The following is a 26,556-nucleotide window of genomic DNA, read 5'->3' as shown; positions in this document are numbered from 1 at the left end:
AGGACGTGGTGGTGGAGGTGATGACAACAGCAGGCTATTTGAACATTGGCGACTTCATTCCTTGGATGGGTTGGATGGATTTGCAAGGGATTGAAAAAGGAATGAGAAAATTGTATAGGAAGTTCGATAATTTGATCAGCAGAATGCTGGACGAGCACTTGGAATCGCGCCACAAACTCAAGAACCGACCTGATTTTTTGATGTCATGTTGGCAAATCGAGATGATGTTGATAATCCTGAGGAGGAGAGGCTTACCACAACCAATATTAAAGCACTATTACTGGTTACCGACAATTAATTTTTCGACTTTCACTATATAAAATTTATGCATGTGAACTTGCGTGATATTTAAGTATATGTTTTGCATGCAGAACCTGTTTACTGCTGGGACTGATACATCATCAAGCGCAATAGAATGGGCTCTTGCGGAGATGCTGAAAAACCCGGAAATTCTGCGCAAGGCACACGATGAAATGGATCGGGTCATCGGCCGGAACCGCCGTCTGGTGGAGTCCGACATACCCAAATTGCCTTATCTGCAAGCAATATGCAAAGAGACGTTTCGAAAGCACCCATCGACACCATTAAACCTACCTCGCATTTCAGCCGAAGCATGCACCGTAAATGGCTATTACATACCCGAGAACACGAGACTCAGCGTTGACATATGGGCAATTGGAAGGGATCCTCAAGTTTGGGAAAATCCATTGGATTTCAACCCCGAGAGATTCTTGTCTGAAAGGTATGCGAAGATGGATCCGAAAGGAAACGAATTCGAGCTGATCCTATTCGGAGCTGGGAGGAGGATTTGTGCTGGAACAAGAATGGGGGTAGCGATGATGGAATGTATATTGGGGACTTTGGTTCACATTTTGATTGGAAATTTGATGGTGAAGAAATGGATATGGAGGAGATTTTTGGTCTAGCTTTGCAGAAAGCTGTGCCTCTTGCAGCAATGGTTCCTCCTAGATTGCCTCCAACTTGTTATTTGGGTTCTAATTAGCATATCACACGATACATTTCCGAGGTTTCCGCAATGAGAGCTTAACACACACACATATACATATATAATATATCTATATTTATATCCATAAGTACTGATATTTTCTTGCCCATTGCATGGTTAACGTTATTTGCAAATTGTCTTTTTGTTTTTACTCACTATATCTCAAATCTTTCATTATCTCTCTTACATAAAGAGAGTTACCAAATTAATATAATGCAAAATACATTCATTGTTTTTTCTTTTTAAAATTATTTTTGTGCCAAAATTCAAACGGCATTCGTTTTTATTCGTATACACCAATGATTGAGAAATGACACCAAATATTTCTCAAGAACCGTTGTCATATCACAATTACGTTCTAAAAAACATTCTTTTCATGAATGAAAAACTGAAATCTCACATTCGGGTCTTAGCATCCAATCTATTTTCAGACAATCCCGCCTTTGCAAAATATCCACGCTGGGTTTTTCTGAGATTGTGTTCCAGTAAATATCACGTTCCTTAGCAAATCAATGATACAATACTACCGGAGGATATTCTTTTCAATTGCCCAAGTTACCAAAAAGCAAAATCCCAACCCCAAGAATTGGACAGCTTAGTGGGACTTTTGTCCATTCACTTGCATGCTGTACAATTGAGTGCATATGTGGGAAAAAAAAATTTCCTGGGCTACCGGACTAAAGCTTAGTAGAGGTGAAATAAAACCAAAGTACGGTGGTTGTTTGTCTTGTCGGTTAATGATACAACGAATTCTACAGCTCATCTGTTTCAGAACGAGTAGACGACTGGCATACAAGGTACTCAAAAGGCAATACCCTCGCACAAGGAAACTTAGCCCTTAGGCCAGTGATGGTGCCCAGACTCGAGCATTTCTAGCTCCTTTATGGAAGTTCCTAGTGTTGAACAGGTTGAACTTGCTCCAAACTCTCTTGATGTCGATTGGGTGTAAAACATGCCCTCCAAAAATACCCAGAGTTAGATGACAGACACATGCCACCCACAGTGCCTTTATACAAGATGCAATTCCTGGGAAGATATATAAAGAAGCCCTTGTTAAGACAAAAACTATAGACAGTAGTAGATACGGTTCTGTCGAAAACTTTTCCTTCAATGACATTCCATTCCATAGCTGAAACAAGTTCAGATCATTCTTCATTTCATCTTCAACCAAATTCACCACTGGGTCCAACCCTAAGCAGAGAAAGGATTTGTGAATGAGAGGAGGAGACAAATCAAATCCAAAACTTAATTGAAAATATTGCTCATAATTCATGGTTTACAAGCGTTGCAGCAAAAGTAAGTTCATAGAGCGCAAGGATTCTCCCTTCAAGGACAAACAAGGCCGATGGAAAATGAAAAGTTACTATATTCTAATCTTGCTTGAAAGACCCCCAGCCCCACATATATACTCAACAGCAATTCATAGCATGTAAAACTCAGTAGCATTTAATCTGATGAGTTCATCCATACATGTCTCGAACAAAAGAAACAAGATTATGAGACAAATTGAACAAAGTCAACTTCCAAGCTCATAAATTCAGATGAATAAAGTTGGAAAATGTTGAACATCACCCAAGATCTCAAAGTTCAGGATGAGAACACATTTAGCTAGCTTCCCAGATATTTTCCTTGAGTCGTCATATGTTGCAACAGATCGAATGACTATACCGTGAACACAAATCAATAGCAAGAAAAAGACAAATATTACACTGCTGGTGCTACCTGTAGCTCTTTTATAAAAACTTATGGCTGACTGGAGATCTTTTGGACCTTGATATCTCATTCGCATTGTTGGATGTACAATCAGTAGTGAGGGCACACTATGAATTCCATATCTAGAGAAAACACTGAAAAAGAGAACAACCAAGTTAAATTCAGGCATTTCTGCAACTTGAATGCAGAAAATAGGTCATACACCAACTGGAGGTGTACATGTGTTTATGTCTCCTCAACAGAGAATGGATAAATTCATACTACATGAAAAAAGGAGATCCATTATTTGATGACACAAAACACTCCTACAAAAATATATTCGCAGCTGCCGTCATTAAAACACTCACAAAATTATAAGTAACTACATTATGATCCAAATAAAATTCAAGAATAATTAAAACAGTGTGAAGTCCCAGCAAAGAACAGTCGTCCATTATTGGACTTGGATAATCTGAATGTTCGGTAGAAAATTTGGTCAATGTTCGCACTATTTGTTACAAGTTTTATAGAGGTATGACTTCTTGGGACAAAGAAGTAATGAGTCCTTCGTAGGTACCAGCTGAGGAGGCACAGAACATATGAAAATATACAATGCATATATCTACAACAGTCCTCAGACATCATGGGATTGGTAAATCTCGCATAAAACTGGCGCTTTGAAGATTGAAAGCATGCAATGATAAATCACGTCGGTGTTGATAAAAAAACACCCACCTAGGCATGACTGAAGATTGCTCAATAACAAGATGTTTGATCTGCGGATACAGGGAACTGAGAGTACTAAACCGCGAATAAAAGATGCTAGAGAAAGGACACCAGGAAGCATAAATCAGCACAGCAGTGAATCCATTATTTTCTCCACTGCTCATAAATTTTTCAAATGATCCTCCATCCACCTTGTAATCACATAAACTATATAAATGAGTTGTTGAAAAATATAAAACCATAAAGCCGCACATCTATATAAACAAACCAAAAAAAAAGAAAATCCAATTAATATTTAAGTTTCGCAAAAGAAACATCTAAACCACTTGTGGTTAGTGTAGGCGTTGCCATCCCGTAGCGGCGTAGAATAATTAATTTATCACAATCATGGTTGTGAGATAAGGAAACATTTACCCAGGAAAAAAAAACTTTCAAAAACTGTCCGCTGTTTAAGATAATTCTCCATTCAATTTTTTAACGATAACACTTTGTTAATCGAGCAGCATATTTTAGCCATCTTTGTAACTACGTGCTACTTCTAAAATTTTAAATGAACGAGATCTTTCTAGTTTCGTCATGACATTTAAATCAGTTACCCTAGCTGGAGGTCAGGAATATAGGCAGGAACCATCTTGGCAAATGAAAACTGCGGATTATTTCAAAAGGTTAATTATTGCGACACCTCCTAAATGAAGATATTGGTACTTCTACAAAAACAAGATTAAACACTCGAATTTTTCATCTTGATTTCAAAACCAGGTTGCGGCAAAAAGAAATAATTCTTATATTGGCTGAAAGAGCTCATAAATTGTAATATTTTACACCAGAATCTTCAGCTCAAGGAAGAAGCTTTACAGCACCGATGGACAATCATAATCACTATCACGATACCCTCGAAAAACCCTCAAGAGGATGAAAAATTTCAGCTTACAGAAGCAAAAGAAACAAGGAGAAAAAAACACCAACTACTAACTAAAAGTTCAATAAATAAACAAGTAATAATACCATGAATGGAGTAGAAGACGAGGGGATCGACAACGGGCACCGAAAATTAAGATGGTGAAGAAAAGTTCTGATTTGACGATCAGAAGTGTTTGACGATGCAGCCATCGCTCGAAACGTTGATGCAACTAATACGTAAATCAACATATTTCGGCATTTTTCCATCGGAGCTCCAACAAATTTCAACTCTGATGATTAGTACAGCAGCCACTTCCGATGCGCAAACACCTTAAAAATCAAAGATCCCTTCCGATCGCAGCATAATTCGAATTGTTTGAAAAGTTCCGATAGTTCTTTTTGTTTATGCGATCCGCCGGTCTTCATCAGCGACTTCGAATTTTTATTTAACTGCAAAATTGCCATTTACGCGGTCCTCACAGTGATGGGCCGGGCGGGAAGTTCAGTGATGGGCCGGGTAATGAAGTGTGTGTTTCATGGGCCATTGCAAATCTTCGGCCTCCAAGGGCTGAGGAGTAGGTCTGGTCATTACGTAGTGAACGATCTCTCTCTTTTTTTCATTATTTATTTTTTAAAATAAAATAATTGGACGACAAGATTTTTCTGGTCATTAGATAATTTTTAATAAATGAAAATTGATTTTAAAATTTTAAAAATGTTATTAAAAAAAAAAGTAAATCAGAAAAAACTATAAAAAGCTTAATTATGTGTAATTATATTTTTGAAATTTTATTTTAATATTTTGTTTTTAAATACAAATAAAAAATTCATATTTAAAGATATCTCTTGATGAGTTAAAAACTTGAACCTTGAACATGCTCTTATTGAAAAAGTAATTTGAACCAAAGTATTTAAAGGAAATATAGCCCTTCGAAAGCGTGGGAGAAGGAGAACGTGGTCTTATGATGGCCATGGATATGATGATGTTGATTGTTAAATGGACATTAATTAATTCCTTAAACGTTATTATATATGCTTTGTTTTGTCTAATTGTCTTCGGTTCCCTTTGTGTCCTTTTCTTCCCTCTTTTTTTTCAATTCTTGCTTCATATATATTATCAAAAGATTACTACAAACTAAGATATTGTTAAATAACATTAATTTTAGTCTCAGGGCATTTTCCCTTGGCTACCTGTCGGTCATAGGACCTACATACATTGGTTTGGAAGAAAATAATCGAAACTGAGCTGAAACTAACTAATATGTTTTTATAAATTTATAGCTGATTTTCCTAGTTTGGTTTAAGTCAGTTTAAGCGAACGGAACTTTTGAACAAATCTACCTCATTATCAGCATGAATGCTTCCTCCCTCCAGATATACTTAATATGTACATGAATAGTTCCTCTCTGTTTTGTTACGTTTGAGTGTAATGTATTAGATACAGACATACATGAATGCATACTTGTAGCTAGCAGGAAATACCAAGATGCAATAGAGTATCCTGGCTCCGCCGGTTTTCGGAACCAGTGGTAACTTTCTTGAAGAATCCCATTTTCATGAGCAAAATATCATTTGAATGATCACATTTGCATGTTGCATAAGAACCTTAAATTCTCCAAGATATGCAGCATTCAGTTGATTAACTGTTTGTTGAATTTGAAGTGGCTAGATTTGTATTGTGCCTCAGGTGCTGAGGCATACAATTTCATTTCCATAAAAGTAGAAAACTGTTATGTCAAGTAACATATTCTAACATCTGAGTAGGAGAGCAGGATTTTTAGCCCTTTTAGTTCAGTACAAAGTTTTCTCTGGTTGCATTAAAAAGTGCAATGCTTTGCAATGCAAAGATTACCTTCGAAAAACAGTATCAAGTTTCAAGCCAATTGCTTATTCTTAATCATAAAACTATAGATATGATTTCATATATCAGTTAGCAGTTGCAATATGATAAAAAAAAATTACCTTAATAGAAATGAATGGAGACAGACAATCTTAGGTTTGCAGTAAAAGTTAATGCTCACACAAGCTAACTGCTTGCGTACGTTGGATCACTTCGATTAGATCATGATGAACGTATATGAAATGAAATCACACCTCTCCACAAGAAGGAACCTCACAAACTAAAGCAAAACATTTCGCTTGTAGGCTCAATGATGTGTAGTTCATTCTTGGAAGTTGAAAATTAGCGTGCCGTAAAAGAATGCAGAGCGATTGTGCAACGCAAGACGCTTAATTCAAGGGGAAAAAAAATCTAGCTATGTAGACAATGATGTCTTTTGGTGCATAAATTTCATGTATTGTGAGAGCTATTCTCTGCGTGGGGCAATTCTTAGATGTCTAGGATTGTAGCAAAAAAGTGCATCTTGATGCAATATGTGCCAAAGCAGACTGCTGATTATTGAAGTATAACTAAATCGTGACTTGGGTTTGATCATATTTATGATCAGAGCAACACGTAAACATATTGTAGTAGACACTCATAATCTGGCCTATAGATGTGTTCATGGAGGACAATACTGGAAAATGCCCATGAGTGCAGGCATACACCTATTATATGATATGCATTTTAATTTGCTACTCCTAAGTGGTAAGTGTTTGATTCTAGCTAGCCTCAAAAAGTAGAAAAACATAGAAATTACCTAAAATAGATAGGTGTATGATGCCACTTGATTGTCACTAATTCATGTTGGGTCTATTGGTAGGTTTAGTATCAACCTTGGCCGTTGAAGTGTGCTCAGGAGTCGAGGAAAATGATTTTGGTTATAAAATAAAAACAAAGTAAAGGGCTCCCTAGAAATGAGTAAATGTTCATTTTTTTCATGCTGATAAATTTTATGTACTTTTGGCTTCCAGAGGTGATCAGCTCAGAAGGGCATTTGTTAACCTTTTTAGCTCCATTTTGGGTGACAATCCCCTGTTCTTTGTCGGTACCAATTCTAAGACCAAAAAAATGCAGATGCAAATGCCTTTCCTTTAAAAATTAATGAAACTTGCATGAATTATACGAATGCGTATATGCAGAAAAAATGAGAGTGGGAGGAGTAAACGTTATTTTTTAGTTGGGAGGAAAGTGTTGTCATAGTAATTACATGAAAGGTAGGTGTACACTAAAACACCAGTCAGCCTAATTTATTTTCCCTATTTATATACCTCTTCATTCGATATTCTTCCCCATGCTTTTGTGCACTGAGGCAATGGCTACTTCTTTTCATTGTTTTTTGACTCTGTTGTCCCTCTTACTTTTACTTCATTCAATTCACTCAACATCTACTAGTCATGTAATTAAGTCGCATATATATATATATCGCCTACATAATTTTGTGCTTCAACTATATATTAAACTTGGTCTCATTTTGAATTTGTTGCTTCATGTTTCTCACAGGTTCACATTGTCTACTTAGGTCACAACAGTCAAAACCATGATCCTTTGGTTGCGACGGAATATCATGTTCAGCTTCTCGCTGTTGTCTTTCAAAGGTCCCTTAATCATATCCAACAGTTTTCTGATTTCTCAGATTAACACGCCTTTAGTCCACTTTTTCTAACCCCAATTATACTTATTTAGCAAAGAAAAAGCAAAGGAAGCCATCGTCTACAGCTACAACCGCGCATTCTCAGGCTTTGCTGCGACTCTTGATGCAAGCCAAGCAACGGCTCTAAAGAGTACGCAGTAACAAGCTCCCAAACACTAAAATCTTTGTGTGAATCTATGTATGTGTAGATCAAGAAGTTGCATGTGCATATTGTACTGCATAGGTTCCACAATATGTGGTGGAGTGATCACATTATATAACTTTGAGATTTCTTACTAGTAAGTCGTAACATAGAAGAGTCTGTCGATCCGGCATGTGCTCTCTTGTTCGGATTATGGCCCAATACATCACATGCACACCCAGGATATGAAGAAGCTATCATGCAACATGATATATACACAAAAGTGCTCATCATAATCTATCCATGTGTGTGTAATATATATATATGTGTGTGTATGTATCTTAATGAGGCAGATACGAGAGGAGTTATCTCTGTGTTCAAGAGCAAAACACTGCAGATGCATACAACAAGAAGCTGGGATTTTATGGGTCTTACCCTGGATCAAAGTGAAGGAACTCCACTACAACTTGCATATGGTGATGATATCATTGTTGGAATTTTTGACTCAGGTAGTCCCACGGGCCACGACAATGATAGAAGTAGAAACATTTTTTCTTGATACTTATATATAATTCAATACTATTATTGTATGAAATTGGCTCGTAAATTGGGATGGAAAATTTTAAGGTATCTGGCCAGAATCTCCTAGCTTCAAGGAGGAACCACGGATGGGACCTATACCAAAGCATTGGAAGGGAGAATGTGTCACGGGGGAAGAGTTTAATCCCAAAAAGCATTGCAACAAGAAACTCATAGGAGCACGTTATTACCTCAGAGGATTCGAGAAAGAATTTGGGAAGATTAATAAAACAAAAAATTTCGAATACTTATCACCTCGTGACGCTGTTGGGCATGGAACACACACGGCTTCAACAACAGTAGGATCGAGAGCGAAAAATGCTAGTTTATACGGTTTTGCACCGGGGATTGCACGAGGAGGAGCCCCCAGGGCTAGACTCGCAGTTTACAAAGTATGTTGGAACATAAGTCACGAAGCAAAGTGCAGGGAAGAAGACGTTTTGGCAGCTTTCGATGACGCGTTATGCGATGGAGTACATATTATATCGGCATCTATTGGTAGAAGTAGGCCACCGTTGCAGGAATTCTTTGCATCAGATTTTGATATTGGCTCGTTTCATGCCATGCAATTGGGTGTGAGTGTGATATTTTCAGCGGGTAACAGCGGCCCGGATCCGGGCCTTGTGGTGAATGTCAATCCCTGGAGCATCTGTGTTGCTTCTTCCACCATGGATCGAACTTTTCCGACCAAGATCCTTTTGGATGATGACGACAGCCGCTATTTTACTGTGCGTACAAGTTAACCCACTAGTAGCATCTCACTGACCGTACTAAAACATACCGTACCTATACATATTATAATCCATTGTCATGGCGGTGCAGGGTGAAGGTTTGATACGCAACCACATCAGTGGAAAATTAGCGAAAGCCATAGATTATTTCAAAGGCGGGTACGTACCATTTGAACCCCTCTCAAATAATATTTATATTGTATTATCAATCGAAAGTTGCGTTGTTTAATTTTAACTGGATATGTATATGCACGTATATAGGAGTTGTACAGAAAAAGCCTGGAACAATACTTATGTATCGGGTATGGTCCTCGTCTGTTTCGTGGCCGATGGAGGACTCGATTGTGAAGATGCAGAGTACGCAGCATATGTAGCCGATGCATCGGCACTCATATGCGTGCAACCATTAACCAGGCCGGTTGCGGTTCTCAGTATAATCCCCGTCGTACGCATGGATGTCATTCAAGGCACCAAAATCTACCGATCCGCCGAGTGAGTTCGTCAATTAGGACAAAATTTACCAGCTCGCGAACTTGTGATATTCCATGCACGTATACGAAACTTTGAAAAATATATATTCAAGAATAACGTGTTGCATATTTGCATTTGATTTGATTTACAAAGTATCACGCATAGTTAAAAGTTTATAGATTTAATCAGTCATTTTTTGCCTATTCTGAATAATAACTGATGATCAATATAATCAAACATAGCATGCAAAAACTTGGTGTGCATTGCTTGATTCATAATATAAATATATACTAAAAAAATATCTGATTTTTCGAATGAAATATATGCGCATTGAAGTGACATAACAGTGCGGATCTTTCCAAGTGAAACGGCCTTTAAAAGGTCACCAGCGGCACCGGTGGTTTCGGAATTTTCTTCTCGAGGGCCAAGCTCAATTTCTCCAGATTTTCTGAAGGTGATATATTACTATGCACCCTGTGTATATATAATCTTCAAGTTATCATATATTAATATGTATATGATCAAACTTATACAACGAATTATTTCGTATGATGCATGGATGCAGCCAGATATTAGTGCACCAGGGAGCAACGTATTGGCAGCATGGCCTCCACGTATTCCTCCATTAATATCAATATTTGAATTTGATAATAGCTCAGTCGCCTGGAAATTCGACTCGGGGACATCCATGGCTTGCCCTCATGTCTCCGGTGTCGTCGCACTCCTTAAATCCGCGCATCCACTCTGGTCCCCTGCTGCTATTAGATCCGCTATCATGACCACTGGTAACCAACGACTTTTTTGCGGTGGCAAGAATAGTTCTACGGTACTTTTACATATTGGGATTGACATATTTGATTACACAGCTTACAATGTTGACATAACTGGTGAGGCAATATCAGTTGAAGGAACAACAAAATCTGCTGATCCCTTTGACATAGGTGCTGGCCACATAAACCCAGTGAAGGCCTTAGATCCGGGACTAATCTACGATATGACAGCTAAAGACTACATCGTTTTTCTCTGCAACAGAAACTACACCGAGGAACAAATACGATCCTTGGTCATGACCAACACATGCACGAGATGCCCGAGCAAATACCAACCAAACTGGAACATAAATTACCCTTCGATCACCGTTCTTAATCTCAAACAGGAGACCACGATTAAGCGGACAGTCCGTAACGTTGGGCACAAGAAGACAGCAATATATTTCGTTAGCATCGTGAATCCGAATGGGGTCGAGGTCATGGTCTGGCCAGAAATCTTGATATTTTCTGTTTTCAGAGAAGAAATAACATACTTCGTGACATTGAAACCATTGAAAAACAGCGGAGGGAGATATGATTTCGGTTCGATTACTTGGTCCGACGGTTTCCATCGTGTGAGGAGTCCCCTAGTTGTTCAAGTCAATAATACTATGAATGAACTAAGTATTTGAGTGATATGGTATGATCTGATAAAATTGGCACTGGTCTTGGTGCCTGATTCTATCATGCACGAAGACAATGAGTCTAGTTAAGTTGTTATTTGAGTATGTTAAACGAACGGGTTTGGGTTGGGTGATGGGTCTTATAGAACCTGACTCGTTTCCGACCTAAACCCGTTCGTTAGCAAATATATTATTTTTGTGAAAACAAGACCATATAACACCTTCTACATTTATAACAATACAATAAAATATATCATTTTAAAAAACTTATAGAAGATTATTGCTTATTTATAGATTATTATTCAAACTCTGATCAACTTGTTTTATTATACTAGTAAGCAACACATACATTGCACGTGAGGCACGTATTATTTGAATTCATTAAATGATCTCTATATTTGAAAATTTATTAACTGAAATAATATTAAAAAAAAATAAAGATTCAAGTTTAATTCCTTTTCCTTCATAAAGACTCATATTTGATACACAAATTGAGCTATAAAAAATGATAAATTAATATATGTTTGCGAAATGATTGTAATTCAATTCAATACAATATCACTTCATTAGAAATGAAAATTTTATCTTATAACTTCATTATTCTCACATTTTTTTTTTTGTATTTCTTGTTTCATATGATATCTTGGCATTTCGTAATTTTATAAAGATATCATTAAAATTAATTATAATATATATTTACTTTTACGTAAAAATGTTATTTATTCATATAATTTTGAAATATTTTGGTTTAGTAATTAATATTTTCCACGATAAGATTAATAAAAGAAACGGTAATTCAAGTACAATCAGTATATTCACCTTAGTTGTATTTATCTCTTGTATCTGTTTCCAATTTCATATACATTTACCTAATTATTTTTTAGAATTTTTTTTTTTGAAATTACATAATTTGTTATGGATTGATCCACTTGAATTTTATCTATATAAGTAAGTTAATGTTTTGAAATCAATAGATTTAAAATATATCAATCCAAACACGAACTCAAAAGGCAGAAGACCAAAAAACATTGGAACAAAACATCTGCAACAGAAGAACTACATATTAAACATCTCACTGAAACATTTATCAGAGTTTAATCGTAAAAAAACAAGATATAGTTTAATCTATTTCGAGAATGTTACCCTCTGGATGGATCTAACGACTACTATTTCATTAAAAAAAAAATTATACCTCATATATCGGATCGATAATGATAATTGAATATGCAGGGCAGGTAAGATAACACTCCATTCAGACAATTAAGCCCATCAACTAGTCCACTTGGCTTCAGAAAGTATGTTATGTGAAAATCTGGTGTGAGTACCATATTTAATTTATCACCCACAAAATTATTCGAATCTAAAATTCAAAATCCAAATTGTTCAGCATTGACCAATCAGTATGGAAATTATATCCAGGACATTACCTATAGTTCTTTAATTTTTTTCATGCAAACAAAACATCTGGGCGCCGAGGTACTTTGAAACATTACACTAAGGCTATGTTTGGTAGCCATGACAAGAGAATGATTATTAAATAATCATCTCTTATCTCATGTTTGGTTCANCTAAACGAAGTCTAAGTTTACAAATGATGAAAACCTACGGGATAAATAGTAAAAGTTCCAACAAAACATAGATATGCATTAAATTTATGAAATTATTTTGGTGATGTTTCTTGTGTTCGTAAGATTTTTTTTGATTTGTAATAAAATGCATAATTTCAAAAGATGTTCATTATTTTAATTTAAGTCAAAATTTCACTAATACTATGAAGGATCGTGTGCTCGGCACTAAAGATGTTTCAAACACAATATTCTCCAAGAGCTGCAATAGCCCGTGTTCTAAGAATGTTAACACCGATGAATTAAATCAAATTTGGTTAAAGTACCAAACGGAAAATACTCGAAGTAATCTTTCGTAAAGAAAGCTGCTACATTTGAAAGCATTTTAACTTGTGTAATATGAATAACTGAAAAGCAAGAGATCAGTTCTACCATATATCAGTTCAATTATGGTGAAAGCTGAACTGACGGATGCTCTAACTGATCAAATCAATTTGAAAACAATAGTTAAACAGGAAAATACACAAGATATGTTTTATGGATATTCAGAGACTTTAACTGCTCCTACGTCACTGACATTTTCTACCTCCTCGGGTAGGATACACTAGAAGACTTTGATTTATACAACACCTTGTACAAACCCACTCAGTTTAGGACTTACCCACTGCCTAACTGAACTCCTAGACTAGATTGAAGGCAGCACCCCTAATCAACACTTGTTTAACGTCTGTGTGTCAAAGACTACATACACAAGTTTAATGTCTTTGTGCAAGACTCTATTTGAGTGGTGGTGGTGAGTGAGTGTGTGTGTGTGTGAGAACTGAACAATGAATACACCGGAAAAGTGTTTTCACACACTGAGAGAAAAAAGCTTATAAACTAAGCTGATATGACTTTTTGTATTCCCTTTGGGCTGATTGCTTCTTCTAAGCTGATAAGCAGTAAGCGTGTCCTTTCTTCTTTTTACTCACCTATATTTTGGTCTTCACTGATCTTCTATTTATAGGCGTGAAGGCTTGATCGTACAGTGAGACTCAATTATTATATCTGTTGCAGCTTGAACGTGTCCTTTGACATTTGTGTCTCGACTTTTCCGACAGTCTTCTAGAACATTTTGGCTTTATGCTTTGCTGCAATGTCCATTATTGTACTCTCAATAGTACAGATGCTTTGTACCCTTGTGCATAGCTGGAATCCACTTTAGATAAGCTTGTCTTGATATGTAACTGATTGATTCATAACTGACGCTCCTAACTGGTCATCTGAACTGATCTTCAGTTGGGCTGGTGAAATCAGTTGACTCGTCAGTTGAACTGATTTCACTTTTTCAGTTCTCAACTGATCAGCTAGGCTCTTCATCAGTTGAGTTCTTCATCAGCTGGCCGGGCTTCTGAAGTTCTCCTGCTGAACCACCTATCAGCTGGACATCAGCTGATTTTCGATATGTCAGTTGAGCTGATTCAGTTTGGGCAATCATCTGGTACTTTCAGTTGCGTCTTGATAGATTCAGTTTTGGCTCAATTAATTGATCAGTTCCTTTAGCCTGATCAGTTCTAGCTTCATGTGCATTACAATAAATCATTAGAGACAAAATAACAAGTTTTGTTAACATCAAAATCAAGATTGCGAACATGAAATGTTCTAACATACTAAGTTGTAACCGTGATTTCAAACAAGAAACTCACCTTTATTATTATTATTTGTTGCAGCCTCCGCGACTATAACTCATGCCCTTGCCCAACAAATTATCAAACACATAACGGGCAACAAGAGTCAACCTCTGGTATTACTTGCCACTGCCTTCATAGTCATCTCTCTTGCTCGGGCAAATTATCGAATGCACATTGAATGAACACAATTGATACAAGGTGCCATGTGTAAGATTAATTCTTCAAAGCATAGTTGATTAGTTTTGAGATCTAAATTGTATAATGATATAGTAAATTATTGATAGTGTGCAAATAAATTATCCGAGGAATCAGAAGTTCTTCAGATAAATTAGAAGATTCCGGAATCGCAACCAGGATATTCTAGGACTTCAAGAATTATTATATATTGATTTATTAAATATGGTGTTATTATCAATAGCCATGTTTTCATAATAGGACCGGTCTGTTCGACCAGGAATCGATCATTGATCCGGTCTATACCACATTTAAAACCGTTTTAAATGTCAAACTGGTCATGAATCGGTTGAACCAGCCGAACTGATTTACTATTTTTTAGAATTTGATTTTTTTCTTATATTTAAAATATCAAATTTTATTTATAATTATATATATTATTATTTGATTTTGAATTTTGTTTAAAATATTATCTAGTAGTATTAGAGCTTATGTTATTTGTAATTTTTTTCTTCAAATGTATATGTAGTTACATTTGATATACTGTGTTGGTTGTAAGCGATGTGAATCTGCCTGTCCGACCGATTTCTCGAGTGAGGAAGAGGCGAAATAGAATCAACTTGAATTTTGTATATTGCTTATATTTTAAATTTTGATAAATATATATTTTTATTATTATTTATATACGAATTTAAGATTTATAGAATTTAAAATATATTATTTATATAATATATCAGAAAATATATAATTTAATAAAAAAAAAGTTTGTAACAAAAGGTACAAAAATAATGTAGAGTACAAATCACATATTGTAAGTTCAATATTTTTGGTAATTGTAAGTTCAATATTTTTGGTAAAGACAAATAATCGATTATAAGAAAATATATTCACTTGTCATAGATGTCGTTATTTTTCTTCATGGTCAATTTAATTGAAATAGTTTGACATTTGATTTATTGATGTGTTGACTACATATTTATATGAGTTACTGACATATAAAAATCCCCGAAAGATTTATGTCAAATGATATATGTCAACCTTCATGACAATATATTTTTCTATAAAGCTACATAAGTCATTATACGGATTAAGATAATCCAGACGAATATGGTACAAATAATTTAATATTCCCGGATAGTTCAGTAAAACTGTAGGTGTTTGAAATGTAAATTTGAGATGAATGTCTTGGACAATATTTTATGGATATGTTGTACCCATTGGTCATATATATGGGTGTTTCGTGTCTAGATCATTTGATGTCGAAACTATCATTTTTTTCGACTTACAAATGAAGAAATAAGATCTTTGGTTTCGAAGTACCATGTCTAAGCAAAATTGATGCATTATCACATCTTACAAACTGCACTAGCAAGGCCATACATTTACATAAAAAGATTAATAACAGCTGAATATGATATGATCAAACTTTTCACAAAGGTGTTACCTACATCAATTGTTGGGAAAACAGCATGCAATATCAGACAACTTAAAGAGTTCAAGTCATGCTTGCAACATAGGGAGTAGTCCGAGTTGTGCTCTTTCTTCATTGTCGATGATTATTTCAAACGTGGTTTTTCATAACAAAAGTTTTAACGAGATGTAACCATCCATCGTGAGAAGGACATCCGAGGGAGACACCTATTTTTGGATTCTTTTTCATTCGCTCACATTTTGTCACATTGTATTTTATTGTCAAGATTTTAATGAAACAACATTCGAGTCACATATCTTCTCCAAGTAAACTTATTGTCATATATGGTTAAAAAGCCACAGTTGTCATATGAATAATCATCTATGGAGAGTGTTATAAACATATTCTTAATTTTAAATGATTATATTTATTAAAGATATATTATATTTTAATTATCGATCAATATGATATTCTATTTGTGTATATCCCTCCATCTGCTCTATAAATAAGAACCTAAGAGTGTTTAGTTGAAATGAATACCACTAATTCTCTCATTTCTTTTCTTTATTATTTATTAACTTTTATAACAAAAATCCAGTTTTCTTTCTATTTTTGAAAAAAATTATAATTTTACAATATTTCTATTATTTTACTATTTTACTTTATCCAAACAATTATTAATTTATGCTACACTAGTTGCGTTATTAAACCAATGAAAAGATGCCACGTTTCAGCTGCCAGGGATGAAATAGACCCAAGATGGGGGAGATTTGCAAATACACGGAAATGAAGGGATGTACAGGAATATAGTATTTGAAAATCACTAAATTTAAGATGGAAACGCACCGTTTAGATTTCCTTTGGCTTCCTCAATACCCAAACCCTACTAGAGTTTGATTTGTGGCGGCTCCGACTTGTACTCCTCTCCCGCGGTCGACTTAGGGTTCCGCCGTATTTCTCGATTAATTTTTCAATAAAAAGGAAGATCCTATTCGTAGGTCATGTCTGCCGTTGCTCCTACAGCAGATCGTATCCTTTTGCTGATTTTTTGTGTGATTTTTATTATAATTTCAATTTTTGGTTCGGTTTTGTGGATTTTGTTATTTTATACTTTATTTTGTTTATGTGCTCATGTATTTTTATATTCAGTTTCGGTCTATGTATTTTTTCAGATCTGAGCTGAGTTTTGAAGGTGTTAGTTCTTGGGTGGGGTTAAAAATTTTAAATGGAGTTTTTTCTGAGATTTTTGGGTCTGGATCATACGGAATTAGAATTTTATTTGGTATCATATACGTGCAGATTTACCTGCTGCTGGTTGAATACTCCCCTCTTACCAAGTACTGTTAAAACTATTTTTGGCTAGACAGAAGTTTTTATCTAATAATTTGTTTTTCTAAAGCTTCGTTTGACGGTAAGGTTTGCTATACTATTGATTCATACAGGAACGGAGTTTGAATGATAGCTGTTTTATCCCGTACTAATTCAGACTAATGATTTGAAATATCAAGGGGATTTTTTGCTGAGATTATTTTGAATAATTTATTTATGTTTTAAAGCAAGGCTAGTCATTGCATGAATTATTTTTGTTTTTGCGGTAAAACTATGCGTTCCTTTACTGTTACTGCTATAGAGGGTGCAGATTTGTTGCAGAATTTGACTTTGGATTCACAAGCGAAAACTTTTGAGGTTTCAGATGCCACCAAAAAGGTATTTGCGCTTTATAGTACTTCAATTATATTCTGACTATTGTTTCGACCATTTAGGGTGTTAACACGTCTCAAACTTTTTCTATGATTTTTTAATTGTGAACTTTCAGCCTTCAGTTGATTCTGCTAATGCGGCTAATAGGATTCAGTCTGATCGATCTATCTCACCTCTAATACCGGATTTCATGGATCCAACAATGTGTTACCTCCCAAATGGCTATCCGCCTGCATACTATTTTAGTGGTAAGTTGGTCCTGTAAATCTTGATATTTTCTGTTGTTTGACGTGAATGTGCAGGTTATTGAATTGGGATTTACTCTGGAATACTATTGTTTGTATCATATTTCCTGACTTTAACCGGCCCATTTGTATTTAGGCTATGATGGGAGCGGTAATGAATGGGATGAGTACAACAGATATGTGAATCCTGATGGATTAGAGATCCCTACCGTAAGTTCTCTTTCTCCTGATCAAATGTGTAATGTATTGTTATGTAAGTTCTTGAGTTGTTAGTTGTGAGCCTGATAAAATTTTAAATCATAATGTTTAACATTTTGCCTTCATTTGGAAAATTTCCAGGGGGTTTACGGTGACAATGGGTCTCTGATGTACCACCATGGGTATGGTTATACTCCTTATGGTCCATATTCACCGGCTGTTTCTCCTGTTCCAACTGTTGGACATGATGGTCAGACATATGGAGCTCAGCACTATCAGTACCCAACTCCTTATTTCCAGTCACTGACACCAACAGGTGGTCAATTCCCCACTATGGCTGCCCCTCCAAAAGGTGATATAGCCACTGCTGCTGCGGCTGACCAATCATTGCCTATTGATTCTGTTAATTCAAAATCTAATGGCATTCCCAATGGTGGGACCACGAAGGGAAATAACGTTGCAGCACAAGCGAGAACAACATACAACTCTTCATTTAATGTGAATGGGACCTATGGAAGAAATGCTTTGACTGGTGGAATTCCGGCATCTGGTTATCAGGACCCTAGGTTTGGATTCGATGGTATACAGGTACCCATCCCATGGATGGAGAGCCCATACTTTTTGGATGGACAACCGAGATCTATAGGTAGTTCTACCTTGACCTCACCAAGTGAAATTGGAAATGACGTTCCTTCATCTCGGAGTCAGTATAGCCAACATCACTTCATGGTATGCCTAATCTGACCACCATAATTGATTTCATTTTTAGTTCTGTGAAGTATTTTTGTTCCGTCGAACTATTTTCTTATTCGTAAATTATTCACATCTTGGGGGAAGCATTTACATGCGGGTCTCCTTATCCGATTGTTTTGCAAAATGGATTGACATTCACACTTTAAGCTCTTATGGAATATATATTATCCTTATGAGCATATAAATAATTATCTTAGAGGTTTATTAATATAACTATTTGTTTCATCCCCAGGGATTGCACCACCCAAGGCCAATGTCTGCCATTAACACATCCAATGGAAACATGAATAGATTGTTTCCCAACAAATTTTATGGTCAATATGGAAAAGCTTATAAGTTGGGTCTGGGCTATGGATCTAATGGATATGATTCACGAACAAATGGACGCGACTGGATGGCTCTCGATAGTAAGTATAGGCCCAGGGGAAGAGGAAACAGTCTCTATGGTTATGGCAATGAGATCATGGATGGCTTGAATGAACTGAACAGAGGACCGAGAGCCAAAGTCTCAAAGAGTCAGAAGGGCTTTACACAAACTGTTCTTGCTGTCAAAGGGCAAAACATTGCCTTGACTGGGGCAGCTGATAATGATAAAGAGAAATCAAGCGTGTGTCCCGATCGAGAACAGTACAATCAGCCAGATTTCCCTGAAACCTATGCAGATGCAAGGTTCTTTATTATCAAGTCATACAGTGAGGATGATGTTCACAAGAGCATCAAGTACAATGTCTGGACCAGCACACCTAATGGTAACAAGAAGCTGGATAGTGCATACCAGGATTCTCAAAGCAAGCCTGGAGGCTGCCCTGTTTTCCTGTTCTTCTCGGTAAGCATATCTAGGCCTATGTGGTACTTTTTTGAGTTGATGGCCTTTACGTTAATTGTTCTGACATGTTCTCTTTGACACAGGTAAACACCAGTGGTCAATTTGTCGGTGTTGGGGAGATGGTTGGGCCTGTTGATTTTAACAAGAGCGTTGAGTATTGGCAGCAGGACAAGTGGATTGGTTGTTTCCCTGTTAAGTGGCACATTGTTAAGGACGTACCAAACAGTCTGTTGAAACACATTATTCTTGAAGATAATGAAAACAAACCAGTTACTAATAGTAGGGACACACAGGAGGTATTATATTCGCTTATCTAATGTGATTCACTATCAACAATGTTAATGGTATTGGTTTAATTGGTTACTTTGAAGGGCTTATTAAAAATAAATGTTTTATTCCTGTGTACAGGTTAGACTGGAGCTGGGGCTTCAGATGCTCAAAATTTTTAAAGATCATGCCATTAAACAATGCATCCTGGATGATTTTGATTTTTACGAGGATCGCCAGAAGAGAATTCAGGAAAAGAAAGTCAAGCAACAGCAGTTCCAGAAGCAGGTGAGTTAATGTTGTACCTATTTATAATTTGATATTCTTGTACTGGTACGTAAGACTTCAATTGTTATCCATGTATATTTCTCATTTGTCCGGCCTTCGTCATTTAGGCTCAAGTATGGGAAGGTAAACCCTCTGAAGAGAACAAGGAAAGCATAAATGGGGATCCGAAGCTTGTCAAATCATCAGAGGTGGCCTCTGATTCGACCAAAAGATCGACGACAGTTGTGCAGACAATTGGGGATTTTACCGCCATGAAAAATGATACCCTTCCAAAATCTGGAGATAATCCGAAATCTGCCGCTGTTTCAGAGAAAATTGTAGCTAATGGGGTTGCGAATGGTTGCTAGTTCCACCATGCTATTAAGGGCAAGTCCATTGAAAAATTCTTGGAAGTTTATAAGGCAAGCATTGGTGGTGCCCTTCGACATTGTGGTTGATGGAAATTTGATGAAGTCCCAGAGCTGGAAGACTTTCTTAGCATGGAGCCCTGTTTTTTCTCATGTTTAGTCGTCGCTGATAGGTTTTCATGTGTTTAGAGGGTTTGGGTTTAAGGAGTCTTGTTTCTCCTTTTTTTTCTTTTCTAGTGTTTATGGTGCCTTTTTCTTAATACTCAGTTTTATGTTTTTTACTTGTGAGAATTGGCTATCTGGTCTTGTAAAGCTAGCCTATTTTTGTATTGTGAAAGAGAAGAAGCTAGATTCAAGGTTGGATAGAGCACTTCAAACCTCTATTTTATTTAAGAATATTTCCGTCCTTTTTTAATCTTTAAAGTCATCTCTTTGCAGCAACTAACTCTTTTCATCAAAATATTTACTGGAATTCTAATGATTATGAAAACATATTTGATGTAAAATACAAGAGCCATTATGTATCACGACGTATGGTAGATTACATTGACATAGTTTGTGGGTGGATATTACCAGGGCTAACATCATTGACACTCCACGGACTGTAAAACACCAAAGTGATACTAACTGCAAAAAATCCTACAAAATATCCAATACCAAATGGAATATCAGACGAACTCTCCGCCTCTTCCTCTAATGACGTTTCAACTGATGACTTTACCGGACAGTTTCTATGCAGCACATTGCCGCACAGTCTTGGATTCCCCTCAAATGAAGAAGCGGGGAACGTATCAAACTGACCCCCCCTGGGAATTTCTCCTTGCAGATCATTATCTGCGACACTAAATGCAGACAAGAAATGGAGCCTTTGTAGTGATCTTGGGATCTCACCCGAAAGATGATTTCCTGACATATCCAATCTTTCCAAATTAATGAGACCGGACAATTCGGTAGGGATGCTGCCGTTGAAGAAGTTGTTGCTGAGTTCCAGTGAGTGCAGAAGCTTCAACTGCCCTATCTCTTTTGGGATACTGCCAGTGAGCCTGTTGTTCCCGACTTTCAGTCCCCTTGGCAAGTTAAACAGGCGATTGTACTGGAGACTGTCGAATAGGAAAGGCAGTGCTAAATAACTCAAGTCTGAACTTGAGTTATCTGATATCAAAGCAGGTAAATAGCCAAGCTCGCGTGGAAGACCTCCAGACAGGAAATTTTGTGTGAGGTTTAGGACAAATAGGCTCGGCATATCCCCTAACCAAGTCGGAATCGAGCCATAAATTTGATTATAGGAGAGATTTAACAATTTGATCTTCCTCAGTTTAGCAATCCAGACAGGGATACGACCCTTGAGCTGACACCCTCCCAGAGTGAGTATTTGCAGATTTTGGAATCCATTTAGATGCAGGAGGTCCGGCATCGTTTCGTTGTTGAAGCACCTGGATAGAAAGAGGACCTCAAGATTGTCACAGTGTTTAAGAATCTCCAAAGCACCAGCAACGTTAGACAGGTAATTGTCTGAAACCGAGAGGTGGGCTAAAGATTTTAATGAAGCCATGCAAGTTGGAATTTCACCTTCTAGCTTGTTGTACGCCAGCCGAACCGCGGTTAAGGACCGGCACAAACAGAGGCTTCCGGGTATTTCTCCGGTGAAGCTATTGTTGCCAAAATCAATGGCTTGAAGACGCTGGAGTTTAGAGAAATCAAGGGTTGAAATTTCTCCTCCAAACAGATTGTTTCGCACAAGTAAGGTTCTCAGATTGGAGCAATCTGTTAAGGAAGGGGGCACGAAGCCATTCAAGCGGTTTGTGTGAAGCTGGAGCTGTTCCAAATTCTTAAGCAACCCTATATCTGGAGGGATCCCACCACTCAATTCATTGACATGGAGCTCTAAAATCCTGAGATTGGAAAGCATAGAAATATTGTTGTCGATTGGCCCCGAAAATTGGTTGTTTGTGAGGGAAATTTCTCCCAAGCTCTTCAAATTGTACATATCCAACGGAATCAATCCCGACAGAGCGTTGAAACCTGCCCTGAAGACTTGCAATCTAGAACACCCACTGATACCCGGAGCCACAACGCCACTGAACTTATTCGTGGAGAAATCCAAGGTCTCAAGAAGCGGGGAGCCGCTGCAGATAGATGAAGGGATTGGCCCCGTAAAGCTATTGTTGCTGACATTGAACTGGACCAAATGCGATCCTAGACGAAGAAACAAAGGATCGATTGACCCACTAAACAGATTACCTGATAGATCCAGGGTTCGAATGGAAATGGGCAACACCCGATTGGCTTGAAATATTAAACCAGAGAGACGATTGTAGCTCAAGTCCAGTGTTCGTAGCCGACGAAAAACGCTGCCGGGAACAGGGCCGAAGAGCTGGTTTCTCGACAGATTGAGGTGATAAAGAAAAGTGAGGTTGAGAATAAAGGTGGGAAAAATGGTTCCACGGAGGCCTCTGCTGGGCAACGATAAATGGCTAACTCGACCATCGGAGCTTCTGCAAGTTACGCCTTCCCATTCGCAGCAGTCTGCGGAAGAAGACCAATTCAGAGGGGTGTCGGAGGAGATGTATCGATCGAAAGATAAGAGAGAATCACGCTCAATTTGATGGCAGCAGAAAACATTCGGGGTAGAAGAGAGAACGAGGAGAAGAAAGACGAGGAAGCTTGGAATTGTGAGGCTTAACATTGATTGAATACTTGGATTAACGTTTCCTCTGTGTGTATATTATGTACGCTCATTTCCCTGTGCAGTCCCCTCTTCGTTCATTTCTTTCTCGTTCACAACTACCAAATATTATATTAAAATCTAAATTTGAGAAGAGGTTTTGGGAGCGAGAATCAATTGTAACCAACCTCTTTCCGGACAAAAAAATCATACGATGGCCTAAAGGAGTATGGCCAGTGATCAACTCGTCATCCGATTATCTCATTCAATATTTTGTCAGACGAGTTTATCGCACAAAGTTTATCTAATGTGGTTTATCCGACCAGCGTAACATGTTACCGCATTAACGAGAGTGCTTACCTAGTGTACACCGAAAAACAGCATTACCTCGTCATAAAACAAAAAATGACTTGGTCATTACACAATGCTATAGTTTAATATGAAATATGGGATTGGATTCGCCTCATCAAACTTTATTTGAGTTTTTATTCTATTAGTTTTTTTTCTTGTATGGACCCAAATATTTGTGGGGAATTTGTAATTTTCAAGTGTAAATTATTGACTCAACTTCCTGGTCTTTTCTGCCCACTCTCTTCTTTGCTTACACACGGATTTAAAGTTTTTGGTTTGACTTTGAGATCCCCTTGAAGTTTCACCTCAATTAAATAAATTAATCTTATTCTTATTTATAATAATAAATAATATATTTAGCATAAAAAATAATATTTTTCATTGATGAACTAAATAAAAAATATGTATCATAAAATTGACTCGTGAGATTGTTTCACAAAATTTTTTGTGCAAATTAAAATATTGAATTAAAAAATGAATATAAAGTCTGGTATTACGAGACAAGTAACCATGCTTGACAAAACAGAAGTTAAGCAACTGTTTTCTATGTCAGCTTGCATGTAAGATTTAATGTATAGAGATCATCAGATGCAGGTTTATATTATTATATATTCAAATAAATCATTTTTAAAAAAATATATGTGAAGTTGATTTGATTGATTTTTATTTGAAAATAAGATCGAAAATTATAATATCCGAATAAAATACTGAAACATATGGTTTTAATATGTTATCTTAATTATAACCCATTCACAGAAATTTCAATCTGAATAAAATCTATTAATATTTCTCAAACCGGAAAATTTTCAAATAATCTAACGTACACAGTAGAAACTCTAAACATAAAACGACACCAAAATTACCAAAACCATTTATCAAAATATTTTAGGTTGTGTTTGGATTGATCGACCATTTATCAAAATATTTTAGGTTGTGTTTGGATTGATCGATTTCAAATTCATGGCTTTTAAATATATTTTTATTGTTTAGAAAAAATAAGATTATAAACTTTAAATTTATATTTTACATGTTTATAATAGTATATCATATTAATTAGTACGAATTTCAAGTTCACCCAATTAAAAATGAGTAGGTCTCTTGTGAGACGGTCTCACGAATCTTTATATGTGAGACGGGTCAACTCTACTGATATTCAAAATAAAAAGTAATACATTTTCATGGATGACCCAAATAAGAGATCCGCCTCACAAAATACGACAAATGAGACCGTCTCACACAAGTTTTTGCCATTAGGAATTTCAATCTATTTTTTTTACTAATGATATCGATGTAAATATGATATGTTTTTTGAATTCTTTTGAAAGAAATATCAAAGATTCTCTTAGGTTGTAACTTGATCATGAGTGAATTTGTTGATGTTTCACCCATGAAGTATGGAAAGTGCCAAACATTGGGAACTACCCGGGTAAGAGTTAGGAACAGGAACAAGGAGAAGCGAGAACCACTTAAATGGAGGAATCGATTGCATTTCCTCCTTTGTTCTCTATAGCAACTGGGGATCAAAAAGCACAAAATTTGATGACTTATCACAAGCGGCATAAATATGCTTGAATTTTTAAAAAATTAGGGGTGTAAAAGGATATGATGTTCGATTAGTTAGATTTTTTACTTTATGTAATTTGTGAATATATATGATATATGAGTTCACATTTATATTTTATTTTGTGTTATATACCATCTATTTCATGTATAAAATATGTGTCAAATTTATTTATAAATAAAAAGAGAGTTTAAATAACAAAAAAATAGAATATAAATGTCAATTCTCTTCGTATTTGAAATTTTTATTCACTGTTATTTTAGAATTATAATATAAATCACGATAGAGCCGGGTCTACGCCACTTGGTGTGCGGTGCGGCCCGCCATCCTTGAATTTATTTGCATGTTCACAATCAGTGCTCCAAACGTGATTCAACTTGTATTCCATCACTACGTGCTTTACATTCTACGATATAATTATCACAAAAATTCTCGCGATACCGTCTCACAAGTCGATTTTGTGAGATTAATATTTTATTTGAGTCAACATAAAAAAATTATTTTTAATGTCAAAAATATTATTTTTATTGTAAATATGGACATGATTGACATATTTCATAAATAAAGATACATGATGTTGGAACTTTTCAAGTTCGCAATCTTGATTTCGATGCTAACAAAACTTATTATTTTGTTTCTAATAATCTACCTTAGTGCGTAGACAGCTAAAACTGAATTAATCAGTTTACGAAACCAACTGAAGCCATCGGAGATGCCAACTGATTGAACCAACTGATTGCCGAGACTAAATCCGTCTAACTGGTTCTTCAAAGATTGTACAAACTGATAGGTGATTCAGCAGGAAGATCTCAAAAGCCTGGCCAACCTATGATATGTCCAACTGACGAAGAACCCAGCTAACCAGTTCAACTGAATGAGTGAAATCAGTTCAACTGACGAATCAACTGATTTCACTAGCCCAACTGAAGATCAGTCCAGCTGACCAGTTCAAAGCATAAGTCAGAATCTTTCAGTTGCAGATCAAGACAATCTTTGTGAGACCCCGAGACTAAACACTGATAAAATAGCTTTGATGGTATTTTGGTAAATAAGTTGAAAAATATTCAATTTATTTTGATGGCATTTTCGTAAATAAGTTGAAAAATAATGAATTAATTTTAAGGGTAAAATGGTAAATAATAACATATCTTTTCCATATGAAGTCCAAATGATTTGAGATTTGGATATACCGTAGAAAACTCAAAGATATAGAAATTTCATGTTTTGAGTTTTGGAAAATTTGATCGTTTGACTGATACGAATGGATATACCGATGTTAAAATATTAAAAGAATATATATTATATTATATTATATTATATTTTATTAATATAATATAATATAA

General features: G+C 36.1%; 4 protein-coding genes and 1 pseudogene across 4 annotated transcripts; 3 read left to right on the top strand and 2 right to left on the bottom strand.

The window, feature by feature from the left end:
* Positions 1-47: 47 nt before the first annotated feature.
* Positions 48-1,003, top strand: LOC140956457 (flavonoid 3',5'-hydroxylase 1-like; annotated as a pseudogene).
* Positions 1,004-1,700: 697 nt separating this feature from the next.
* On the bottom strand, positions 1,701-4,766 carry LOC140957818 (5'-adenylylsulfate reductase-like 5). The gene is made up of 4 exons (XM_073415206.1): positions 4,430-4,766; positions 3,434-3,615; positions 2,729-2,853; positions 1,701-2,197 (listed from the first exon to the last, which is right to left on the bottom strand). The coding sequence occupies exons 1-4, from the start codon at positions 4,589-4,591 to the stop codon at positions 1,845-1,847; spliced, it is 822 nt and encodes a 273-aa protein (XP_073271307.1). The 5' UTR covers positions 4,592-4,766; the 3' UTR covers positions 1,701-1,844.
* Positions 4,767-7,887: 3,121 nt separating this feature from the next.
* Positions 7,888-11,200, top strand: LOC140957165 (subtilisin-like protease SBT3.18; the record flags this gene model as incomplete). Its single annotated transcript, XM_073414296.1, has 8 exons — positions 7,888-7,987; positions 8,332-8,487; positions 8,606-9,285; positions 9,380-9,447; positions 9,550-9,780; positions 10,096-10,213; positions 10,325-10,544; positions 10,626-11,200. Coding segments are annotated over 8 exons (2,148 nt in total), but the record flags the coding sequence as incomplete, so codon positions are not given.
* A 5,645-nt stretch (positions 11,201-16,845) lies between these two features.
* On the top strand, positions 16,846-21,043 carry LOC140957266 (YTH domain-containing protein ECT4-like). Its single transcript, XM_073414443.1, has 9 exons — positions 16,846-17,040; positions 17,642-17,718; positions 17,828-17,960; positions 18,094-18,167; positions 18,297-18,884; positions 19,141-19,734; positions 19,818-20,030; positions 20,143-20,289; positions 20,397-21,043. Exons 1-9 carry the CDS (start codon positions 17,013-17,015, stop codon positions 20,634-20,636), a joined length of 2,094 nt encoding a protein of 697 aa, XP_073270544.1. The 5' UTR covers positions 16,846-17,012; the 3' UTR covers positions 20,637-21,043.
* Positions 20,691-23,384, bottom strand: LOC140957265 (receptor-like protein 3). The gene has a single exon (XM_073414442.1). The coding sequence runs from the start codon at positions 23,320-23,322 to the stop codon at positions 21,178-21,180; it is 2,145 nt and encodes a 714-aa protein (XP_073270543.1). The 5' UTR covers positions 23,323-23,384; the 3' UTR covers positions 20,691-21,177.
* Between the last annotated feature and the right edge of the window lie 3,172 nt (positions 23,385-26,556).

Source organism: Primulina huaijiensis, chromosome 14, assembly GCF_012295235.1.
Source record: "Primulina huaijiensis isolate GDHJ02 chromosome 14, ASM1229523v2, whole genome shotgun sequence".
Classification (NCBI taxonomy): Eukaryota; Viridiplantae; Streptophyta; class Magnoliopsida; order Lamiales; family Gesneriaceae; genus Primulina; species Primulina huaijiensis.
The sequence above is the reverse complement of the archived record's forward strand: the minus strand, read 5'-3'. Positions and strand labels throughout refer to the sequence as shown.